Here is a 12,033-nt window from a genome sequence, read left to right as displayed (position 1 = left end):
GGGGAGACTACAAACATACTTGTCAACTGAAACACATTTTTGTGTTTTGGAGCTCTACTTTACCGACATTGCACCAATGCAAGCACAATCATGCGTGTTAAATATGATGTTATTGTAATAACAGTTATTAAAATGTTTCGAGGGTGGAAAATCATCTTCCGCTCCACTGGGCGGCGCTTGCGGTTTAATATCTCGCATGTGTAATAATTTGCTTTGTTCTGTGTTGCAGTGGGTCCGCTCTTTGGCGGCGGCTTCGCCAACAGCTACGCGTTCAGCATTCCCGGGCTTCAATCGGCTGCGGCGGCGGCTCATGGACTTAAAAGTGGATTTCTTTTTGACCACGGTAAGTGAAACTATAATAAAATATGTTTTTGGGTTCAATTCGCGCCAAAAATGTTTATTTTTCTTTGAAATGCGCTCTACTTTACCGACATAACTAAAAAATTATTTTTTTCTGTGTTTTTGTATACAATTTTTGTCAAAAACGTCAATTTTAATCAAAATGAGCTCTTCTTTACCGACATAACCAAAAATCTATGTTTTTGGATACAAAAAGTGCTAAAAATTATTAAAATGAGCTCTATTTAACTTAAAAATAGTTTTTTCTATCTTTTTATATACAATTTTTGCTAAAAATGTCAATTTTGTTCAAAATGCGCTCTGTTTTACCGACATGGAGGTTTATATTGCATTTACCACTCAAAACGAATCTTAACCTTACTTTACTCGACTCTTTGTCATTGAAAGTATGAAAAGTATGAAATTTAATGTGTTATCACACAGTTTGTAGACTTTTTGTAAGCTTTAATGGCCTTTTGCACAGCCTTTGCACATTGAGGTTATCTCAAGATGGCGACCATTGTGCTCGCGTGAATTTATGACGTGACGGGCGTCTTATCGTTTTATTACCTCCGTCTTTATCTTGTTTTCATGTTTTTATTTGTTGTCCATTTTTCGCAACTGTTGAAGTTTGCAAAGGGTGACAATCGTCCTGCTTTTACGGTTAGAAATCTTTTTTCGCCCCCATCTCCTTGAACGCCTCGCCAAAACGAAATTAAACGAGAGTCTAGCGTTTTAATGCTTGCCACGTCGCTCCTCGCGGCTTGCAAAGAGCACCAGCCCCATTTAAAGACGCATTCTTTTAACAGTATACGAGGGTGTTGAGGGTGTCGGACGCAAAGTAAAAACTCGCCGATTGCAGATCTCATCATCTGCTACTTCCTGACATCTTGCCGAAAGTATAATCTTGCAATGGTCTTAAGGGTCGCGTGAAAAAGGGAAAAAGAAGGGAATTTAATTAAGTAAAATTACACTGCTTGTTCTTTAATTATGTTAGTATCAGAGTTTTTACGACGCCCGAGCAAAGATCTCGATATCTCGTGACTCCGCACCCTCTAACTTGGTTCACGAGTAGAGGTGAAACCGGTGGGTGGCTTCCCCTCCAAAGGCTGTGCTCCAGTCGAGCGAAATAAAAGTCGGGCGCGCATATTGCGTCGCATCCCGGGACGCGCTTCAGCGATCAAAAGGTGTTGCGAGGAAATCCAATAAAACCCGTCAGCGTATAAACAGAACAGGTTCAAGGGATGCGCATTCGAAACAAATTTTTAAACAAACCCGAGCGATACATAACCTAACCTAACCAATAAAGTAAAGTAAACTTACACAACTGACATTTTTATATCTGGACAATGTTAATCGGATTAATATCTGACTTTTTCGGAGTATGTGTCAAAAATGTTATTCATTTCAGTATTCCCACTTGAATGCAACTGAATGAAAAGAAAATTTCGCTAGGGTGCATGCGAGGGGAGACCCAAATTTGACATGATGTTGATGTTGATGTGAGCAGGCGAAAGGAAAGTGAGAAGTGCTTGTCAGTTCACATAAAAACCTTCAAACATAACATACAATAACAAAAATTGTATTCCTCTATAACTAACGCCATCTACGTTTAAAAATCAGTATTATTTCATCAATAGAACTTCAAACATAACCTAAAGTAACAAAAATGATTTTATCCTATAGCTAACGCCATCTACATTAAAAAATCACTATTATTTTATGTTTAAAACGTTAAACATAACCTAAATTAACAAAAATTATATTTTCTTATAACTAACGCCATCTGCATATAAAAATCAGTATTACTTCATATCTAGACCCCCAAACATAACCTAAAATATCAAAAAATTATTTTACCTTATAACTAACGCAATTTAAAATTTACAATTATTTTACTGGAAACCCTAAAACCTAGAAATTTTTATCAATACTAAAATCACGATTTATACGAGTAGGTATTGAGTTGTAAAGTGTTCCAATTTAAATTCTAAACCCCGCAACCCTTAACTTAACTTAACTTAACGGCTATTTTAAAGCGGTGGCGGGTTTTGTTCGCCGCCCGCCGGAAAGCAATTTTCCACGGATGTGTGATATCATCATCCCTCGTGTGAGCATGAGCCATAAGCATGAGCCGCTTTAGATTATCCTCGCTTCTTGACGGTGGCGGTGGCGGCGGCAATTTGCGCGATAACGCGCTTGTCTGACAGATGGCCCACACATGTTTCCACCCCCTGGAAGTGCTTTCTTAGGTAATAGTGTGGCCTTCTAAACAAACACCTTCTTTGCATATCTTATATAGGTAATTTCGGTGGAGAGGGTTGGTGAAGTGGGTATTAGGGGATGAAATTGGTGAATATAAGAATTTTACATGCATATGTGATGAATACTGATCATATAAAATTTTCTTTTTAAATTTTGTGTAAATTACACGTTTTAAAAGGAAAAATTATGAATTTTTAGGTTATGTTTGTTTTTTTATTGATAAATTTGTTATTTTTACTTGTTTTTGTGTTAAATTTTGAGGTGTGGTTCGTTTTACAACCCTCTCGCGATTGGTTAGCAGCTGCGCGTTTATTGTTGCACGCGAGGCGGCGTCTTTCAGTGGCGGGGGCGGCTCCGCCTTCCAGTTTTGCGCTTTGCGCTCGATTTTCATCCACACACACATACCAACATTTATTTATACAGACGGGACGAATGCGTGAAGCACGTTTTTGCAAGGCGAGCGCGCCTCGAATGATTTCATCGCCGGTTACGAGCTTATTTCCAACAACCGCCCCCCGAATAGGTGCTTACTACACACGCAATCGTAAACGGCGGCCGTCGACGAATGAGCACATGAACACCAAGAGATAACGGTTTAAATTATTGCCTTTAAGCGTTTTCGTTTTGTCGTCCTTTTGAGAGGAAATTCCGAAACAGGAATATGCGCGGAATGTGTTTGGGAAATTGTATTCGATTTTCTTTTCGATTCACGTATGCAAAGCGAATTAAACCGGAACGGAACGTATTCTTTATCTGCTGTGGAATTCTTTTCTTGGTGGAGGAGCAGGAAGGAAATGTGTTTACAAAGGTTTTGGTGTAGTAGGATAGATAGTCAGGTTATTGCATCAATGTTAGTTCAGTAAAATAGGTATAGATGGCGTGTGTTCCATGTATTGCTGTTTTTTGGTTTATATTTTAATTGAATTTTCATTTTTAAATTGTTTTCTGAGGTTTTTTGTTATTTAGAGTAGCTAGAATAGCTAGATTTGTGGTTAATTTTAGTTATTTTAACCATATTTAAACATATTTGTTTGTTTGTGACGCTTTCATGCAAAAACCACTGAACCAATTTTGATAAATTTTAGAATAGAGACAGTTTAGACCAAGGAAATGGAAATAGCATACTTTTAATTGCAAAAATATAACATACAGGGTGTTAAATTAGGTATAAAAGTTTGATTATCGTTACAAATGTAAAACACGTGTATTATTTAGCTATTTTGCTTTTTCTTTTCTCCTTTTTAATTTTTTTCTGTTGAGGTGACTTTTTGATACGTTTTAGCTTTAATTTCATTTGTGGCGAGTTGAAATTTATGAAAAGCTCACACACAATCGCCGCCCGCAAGCAAAACACACCGCAGTCGTGGAAATTTATGGCTGGAAATATTAGCCGCAATGTCGTTGACAGTTTCGTGGCTTTCAGGGGTTGTTGCGTTGTTTATTCGCTTACGGTCGTATTTTGAGCAAACCGCAATAAGATGTCAACAGTCACACCGTCACGCGCAGCGCAAATAAAATAAATGTCAATGATTTCTGATTTCAAAACTCACCCTTATTACTTTTCAAGAATTATTACCTTTCTAAAATTAATATTAATAAATTTTTTCGTTTATTTTCATTTTTTAAGTTTTTTAACCATCGAACACACTGTATATATTTATACGTAAAACACAAGTCCACCTAATACTCGTAATAATATGTTTACGTATATTAAAATCGCCCGTGATTGATGGTAAATGGTAAACTTGCATAACACACTTTTGTACGGTGCGACGCTTTTTCACCCTCCGCGGCGGCGAGGGTGAAATGCTCTCCGTGAATTGTTCGCGGCGGTGGGCGGCATTCCGGAGCGGGACGCTTTTATTATGTCATTTTTTTGCGGGCGCGCTCGGCCGCTGTCGGGCGATAACGTTATTTTATGTAACTAATAATAATATCCCTCCAATATGCTCGTTTCATTGCGTAGCCACTCGAGAGGGGTCGAGCTTTTAATGGCCGATGTTGCCGCGTCATGCGACATGATTCGAACACGATTGGTACTTGTTTTATTATCACGCGCTGTTGCCTGTTATTTCGGAGTAAGTGCGAGTCGTAAAAAATGTACTTGGGTTTAAACGGTTGCGGTATTTTATGAGAGAAGTGGAATAGTTTAATAATGTGATTAGAAATGATGTAAAAGTAAAATTATCTTTGATTCTTTTTAGTGATTTGTTGAGTTTAATTTATTTATTAAAGATTTTCAGGTTGTTATTTACTAAATTGGCACTTTAGCGCCCTCTTCAGTTGAATTTTATAACTATAATTATAATAGGATAGCCATATCAACTTTCTTTGCCAATTTTGCACTTTTTAAGTTAAAATTTTGGGATAAAAAGTAGCCTATGTTATTTTCCTTGGGCTAAACTATTACTATTGCAAAATGTATCCAAATTTATTGAGTGGTTTTGGTGTAAACGTGTCACAAACAAACAAACTTTTATTATTCTTGTTTATGAGGATAATAAGTAATTAAAAATGTTATTATAAAGATTTTAATCGAAAACCTTCGATAGTTTACTATAAATATCGAAATGTCATCCGGTATCCTTTTAAAACCTGCTTTAAGAAGATTACACCTGATTTTGTGCGATTAACGCGATGTCACGTTGTAATTCTCCGGTTTACTTGCTGCTCACTTCCGGAAAGACCCTTTTAAATGCTTACCAACATCCCTCTTGAGTAGGGTTGAGCATTAACGGTGATTAACGCCGATTAACCTGTTTTAACACACGCTTTTCTTGCATTTCTTTTGGTTTTATAAATCAGATACAAACACTTTTTTGTTTTTTACTTTCCTCGCTTTTGAAACAACTGACACATCTGTACCTATCAGGTATTTTAATTATTTACTTAATAGAACCTAAACAACACTTTAAACATTATAAATATTATATAGATATAAATGTAAAAGCAGAGTTTCGAATGTTTCAAACGTTGAGAGGGGGTTGAAGACGCGGCTATTCGCTGGCCACGCCCTCGCGAGTTAGTTCGCGGCGGTCTGCGCTCGCGCCCACCGACGCGTGTATCGAACGAGGCCACGACCAACCTGGTTTTGCACCTGAGGCCCAAGAAGTGGCAAGAACGAAGGCGGTGAAGCGAAAACGCCGAGAAAAAGTAAAGTTTTCGTTCTCTGAATTTGGTGTCGGCGTTTTAGGTGAAGTAACGTTGGTGGGTACATCTGGCTCGGAAACAAATCAATATTACAGACAATGTTATACAGCTAGAGATGTGAAATAAACATTTTTAGCTCGAGAAAGTATTGTAGATAGAGAATATGTTTTGGGTTTTGTTATTATGAATGTGGGAACAAAATGACAGACGTTTTAAAGTATATTTTGCAGTTTTTAATCAAAATTAATTGAAAAATGATAAAAATGAGTAAAAAATTTTGAAAAAATGCATATTTACTTAAATTTATATAAATTTGTTTCTAAAATGTGATAGGAATACATAGAAAGTGTATGAGAATTGTTTAAACAATTAATATTCAGTTTTTAATTTCAGTTTTTTAATTTATTTGAGAAAATAACGAAAAAATTACAAAAAAAATTTATACACTGAATGCTAACCTAAAATTGGTACTATTTGATGTAATATGGTCTGCCTATATTAAATTTTTGATTTTTTACCAATAAGAACAAAATGGCTTCTTATTTAATGCAAATTAAAGACAAAACTTCAATAAAAACAAATTTTGTATTCAAAAATACCCGAAAAGTCTTCCAACAAACGAATTTAGACATTACTTAACCTCCTGACATTACAATAACCTAAAAACAAGATTTTTGAAGAGGGTCTGTCATGTTATTTCCGCTTCCTGCGGCGCCGAACGCCGCTTCGGATTATTGTGAAAGTTGTGATTCATTGTGGCAATTTTATTTGAAATTGTATTTAGAATTATGCGAGCATTCATCATATTTAGCGCGCTTCCCCACGCCGCCCCACGCCGTGGGGGTGATTAATAGTCGCGACCATGACGAATGGCTCGCATGTGTGACGCTGATGAGCGATGCAAATGTTGTTCGGCGGCGGCGGATTTCATCAAAAACGAGCGAAAAATCACCGTGTTGAAAATATGCAAGCAGCACAACAAGTGCATATATTTCAATGAGTGGTGTCAAACCGGAAATTGAGAGCAAAAACTCAATAAAAATTCGATTAATAAAACTACAACTAAAGGGTGCTGTGTATCATGATCAGAATGATGATATTGACAATTATTAAGTGAGATAAATGCATAAATATGAAAAATATTTGATTCAGTTTAAGTTTTTATTAATTTCAATGAGATTTTTAATGATTTTGTAAGGAAATTTCAATCTGTGGCATTTTTAACATTTAATTTTGATCTTGTGTCTTGAAATACAATCAAAAATATCAAAGAAGTTTTGCCGAAACCAGGGATCGAACCAGGGACCTTTAGATCTTCAGTCTAACGCTCTCCCAACTGAGCTATTTCGGCTGATATTTCTGTAGAGGTTATGTAATTGAGGTTAGATTAGGCTAAAAACATTTTCCCGCGTTTTTTCAAAATTTAATGAAAATCAATTTCTGTTTGTTCATCAGAATTAATTTTATGAGTTTATTTACTTAGTAATTATTTTTTTAATCTAATCCTTTGAAATATTACCTAATCTTGCCCACAGATGTCACAACATTTGAATTCATATCTCGATTACTTCCCTTCTTCCATCATCATTACAGGCCACGATTGCAATTGATAGCAATGACGGCAATAATTTCCAAGCAAAAGGGTTGTAGCAGTGGTGGGTATTCCATGTTTGATTCCGCAATCTTTGCTAATTGCGCCGAGGGCATCTCGATTTTATGGCCGACGCAAGTGCGCCGCATATTAAAGTCACCCCTTTAAACACACACGCGCCAGTCGTACACTTGCCACGCCACCGCATCAACTACCACACACCGGAAGTTGCCGAGTGGCGACATATGCCCCGGCAATTAAACTAACTAGAACGTGAGACATGCAAAATTCATCCCTTTACGTGAAACAACATGATGTTTAGCGTGCGTCCAAGAAGAAGATAAAGAGAAGGGGATGATAAATAAGGGTGGTTGAGTGAAATCGACTAAACGCTCGATTTATCGCCCTTCTTTTTCTTTATCGCGAGGAAAAGGAAAAGTGTAAAGAATTTTCGAAACATTTTAAAACCCCAAACGTGGGGTGGAAATTGCAAACGATAACCGGATTTAGCTTTTCATTTTTCTGCCACGCTGCCTTCCGATCGCATCCACCACAACCACCTCTGATCTTCTTTACGTCGGCGTCTTATTTCCTGGTACACATCACGCGCTTGAATGTCCACCATTCCAATATACACATAATTTTGTTTCTGACATATATACACATGACATAACCTTAAATGTCTTAAATTTTTGCTTTGATATGATGACATCTATGAGACAGTTATGACACTATTTTTGTTTGAGGTTAGATTATTGGTATGTAAGAGTGTTGCAAGTCTGTGTAGATTGTGGAAATGTGAGGGTGTGTAGAGTTAGTGGAATGTATGCAAAGCGTGTTTCAAAGCTTTCGAAATTTGAATGTCAACGGCGGATCATGGCTGCTGGCCCCTTGCAAGTCTGACGGGGGATCAAGTTGTCCGAGTGCGAGGCATTTTCTTTTTGTTCGTTTCGAATCGAATTTACGTTTATTCCGACCGAAGAAATGCTAAGCTGTGAACAACTTTGAATAAATCTAATATACAATGTGTTTTAAAGTAAGCAAAAGTATTAAAATACTGATTGGAATGCAATACAGAGGACACTAAAACTTCTAAAACTAATTTATAGCTAGTTTTTATTAATTACTATTAAAATGTTAACTAGTTTCGGCTTACTCCAATAAAATCCTCAATTTTAATTTAAGGAAATGAAAAATGCCAATAATGCACTTTACGCCGTCTGAATTCGAATTATATAACTATAACTATGATTTAGTCTTAATACTAGCTTTTATTCCTTATTTTACACCCTTCAAGACAACATTATGCATAAAAAAGTAGATTAAATACTTTTCCACCGTCAAAAGTAGGATATTTCCACCAAATTTTATCAAAATTACTTCAGTGGTTTTTGCGTAATAGCGTCACAAACATACAAATAACAAAAACACATTTATGACCATCCTGTAAACCCAAATATTTCAATATTTTTTGTTTTGATCTATAAAAATAAAGACACAGACTTTAGATTTTAAGATTAGTCAGTATTAGCATCCTTTGTTGGTCTCGCTGTCAATGTCGATCGCTTTCTTAAGCAATTTAGGAATCGAAGGAATTGATTGACCAACGGGCCGGAAAGTCGAGGTCGACATGCCCCAACAAACACGGGTTTAACCGCCTATGGTATATAATTCTAACGCAATTCTTTCTCTCGTCTTCCATTCGTACATGTTGGATGTTGCGTAAAGTGTAGCGTAAACTCTTAATAAATCTCAATCTTTCAATTAGTAGATTTCTGCTTTGCTTTCGCTTCCATTCGTTTTTCGTGACTTTGATTTTTGTACGTTCGTTTTGGTCAAGTTTGCTTTGATGTTTTGGTGTTTACTGGTGGATAAAAATCAGATTATAGTGATTAGATTTATTAGGATTAAGTATTAGGAAATTATTAGTATTAGAAACTTAATTAATACATTTTTTATGTAATTTTAAGCATTTTTAAATTTTTAGACAAAATTAGTAAAAATCTGGTTTAATTTTACTTTTAAAAAGGTTTAACTTGTTATTTTCTTAGGAAATTGTTCAAATTAGGTATAATAATTTGCATTAATTATTTTATAATATCACAAACGCGAATTTTGCTAAAAATATTTAGAAATTAGCGAAATTAAAAAAAGACAAAATTTTGCTCTTTTTCTTTTACTTTATTTTAAACCGTCGCCATTTTGTTTCTGAGGCTAATATTAGAAAAATTTATATCAAAACTAAAACATAATTTAATATTCTTTAACGTTGTTTTACAGAATGTTTCTATCTTCAACAGTCCACTCACAATTCGAATTTTGCAAAACTTCTGAATTTACTTATCTTAAAACAACCGCTGAATATTAGCAACAATACTAGTTATAAGCGCTTGTAATTGTAATGGTTGAATTGGTAATGTTCGACGGCTGTGAAACAACCCCTCGATATGAAATTAATCCGGGTAAATTAACCCTTTGCGTTCGTGTCGCCGCTGCCTCCGCCGCCGCCGTGCCGTCGCGTTCATTCAGAAAGCCATAAATCCTAACTTGCAGCACGCCGCCGCTGCCGATCCGCTCTTAAACGTTCTCGCATGCCCTACGAATGCTCGCAATGCCCTAAATCGTGCTAAAGCGTTCCGGAACGTTTCGAAGGGTCTTAAATCGGCGTGGAACGTGTTCCACTGATGCTGCTAAACTCAACGCCAACAGCTGTTTCATTCGCGATTGTATTCTTCGCATTATACTATCATCATCAGATGATCACACGTTTTAGAATATTAGGAAAATGTTTTTTGGGTAAATTTGGTTGTGGAAATATAAGTTAATGCTTGAAATTGACAGTTTTAGACAAGTGGGTGTTTGGTTTACGGTTTAATTATAAATCTAAATGAGATTTGGTGGGTTTTATTCTATTTTAATTAAAAACTCAAGAGGGATGATTGAATGACTTGAAAGAAAGAAGATAATTAAGTAATATGATAATTAGAAATCGATTTCTTTTGATTTTTGTTGTGTAGGAGAGATTTTTGAAGTTCTAGGAACGTTTTTGTATTTGTAGTATGCAACATAACAAGCAGAGTGAATTTTGAGGTTATATTACGTACGTACGTGTATGCCAAGTTGCATACATTAAAATAATTTTAATACTCAAATATCTAATCTGAGACACAAAAAACGTTTTTTCACTAACGAATAAATGATTACCTATCTCTGATTTTAAAATTATTTTTTCAACCGGTAGCTCTTGTGCTTGCGGTAGCTGACCAATAAAAATTCCTCGACGATTGATCTCTTAACTGTTTACAATTTCCAGTTTACACTTTACACTTATATATTTACAACATCAAATTAAACGAGCTGTTTAACACGACATCATTTCATTTTTTGTTTGGAATTTATTTGCAAAACAATCTCATAAAACATGCAAATTTCGATTATTTCTATCTCATGATTCCATCCATAACCACACTTATTTAACATGATCTTTATTTTGCACATTGTATACATTTTACACACATCATACTCCACGCATGCTCGCGCATTGTCGGAATATATAAAACTAGCGTCAAATATTCCTCGGTTGCGCTTTATGGCCCGTCATTGTGATCCTAACCCCGCGTCTCGCCGACAACGTCGTATATTTTTATTTTTATTGGCATGTGGTATATCTTCACATAAACTCATTGTTTAGAATATATTTTCAGTCATCGCGCAGTTGTGGTATTTATGACGCGCGATTGATGTACACCTGGTTGCATAGACAAGCGGCGTGTGGGTATATGTGTGCTAACCTCAATTCATCTTCATTCAACTCTACTCAACTATCCACTTTATACCCGGTGCTAACAGTAGTTGATAGTGATCGTACTATTTGTAAAGCGTACACAAGTGGCAGTAAGCGGTTGTTAATTGGGTAATTGATGACCATCACACGTTTTTGTTCCGGTCAAGTCAAGGTGACAAAAACGTCGAAAACTTTGCTTGGGGAGAAGGGACAAGGGACAAAAACCTTGATGGATGTTTAAATTTTCCAACTACAACGCGAAAAAACAGGAATTTTGAGGTTAAAGGTGGAAAAGTCAAAAAAACTTTTTTTAGTTGAATATAGATGGCGACACATGAATACAAACACTTGATGTCAATCTTGCTAATGACCATATGCAACCAGTGTTGCTCACCCTTTCTAAACCCTTAAAAATTTAAGTTTACAGGGTTGTACTAAAATATTAAATAAAATAAATGTCATGCAAGTGTCAAACACCTCAATGTCACATGTTGTAGTCATTACACTTTGACTTTCCGTAAACAAAAACTTGCACAACTTTAGCAAAGAAATCTGTTCGCATCCCCAGCATCCCCCTGATGCGACATGCGGTCTTAATACGAGTTGACAAACTCTGACAAAGGGATGAAACGCGATCATGTGTCTACTCGCCGGAGAGTCTGGCGAAAACAAATGTTATTACGCGTAGAAGTTTCGTCCTGCATCCTGTTTGGCAATTTGGGCACGCATTCGAATGCGGGCAAAGCCTCGCAATCCTCGCGCGTAGGCGCGAAGATGACCAACCCCTAAATCCTTCATTTTTTTCCGTATCGGGCAGCGTTCACATTGCGATTATCCGCCATAACACCCTTGTGTTTGGCCACTCACGGACATTGCGCTTTTTATGAACCGGCTTTTCTTTATG

At 36.3% G+C, this 12,033-nt stretch overlaps 2 protein-coding genes and 1 non-coding gene across 4 annotated transcripts in view; 1 reads left to right on the top strand and 2 right to left on the bottom strand.

Moving 5' to 3' along the window:
- The window catches only part of LOC135797404 (xaa-Pro dipeptidase-like), a 166,424-nt gene that overhangs the window by 130,817 nt on the left and 23,574 nt on the right, over positions 1-12,033 (bottom strand). The window lies entirely within an intron of this gene.
- LOC135797134 (E3 ubiquitin-protein ligase RNF220-like) overlaps positions 1-12,033 on the top strand; it is a 30,929-nt gene that overhangs the window by 13,682 nt on the left and 5,214 nt on the right. The window contains exon 4 of the mRNA XM_065309345.1: positions 230-343. Within this exon, the coding sequence (XP_065165417.1) occupies positions 230-343 (114 nt within the window). The remainder of the gene's footprint in view (positions 1-229; positions 344-12,033) is intronic.
- TRNAF-GAA (transfer RNA phenylalanine (anticodon GAA)) lies at positions 7,033-7,105 on the bottom strand. Its single transcript has one exon. It is a non-coding gene; the product is annotated as a tRNA-Phe (tRNA).

The sequence above is a fragment of the Atheta coriaria genome, unplaced genomic scaffold (assembly GCF_025399875.1).
Source record: "Atheta coriaria isolate IRGN ID8LTWV9N9 unplaced genomic scaffold, Caltech_Dcor_3.1 hic_scaffold_8_pilon, whole genome shotgun sequence".
Lineage (NCBI taxonomy): Eukaryota > Metazoa > Arthropoda > Insecta > Coleoptera > Staphylinidae > Dalotia > Dalotia coriaria.
The sequence above is the reverse complement of the archived record's forward strand: the minus strand, read 5'-3'. Positions and strand labels throughout refer to the sequence as shown.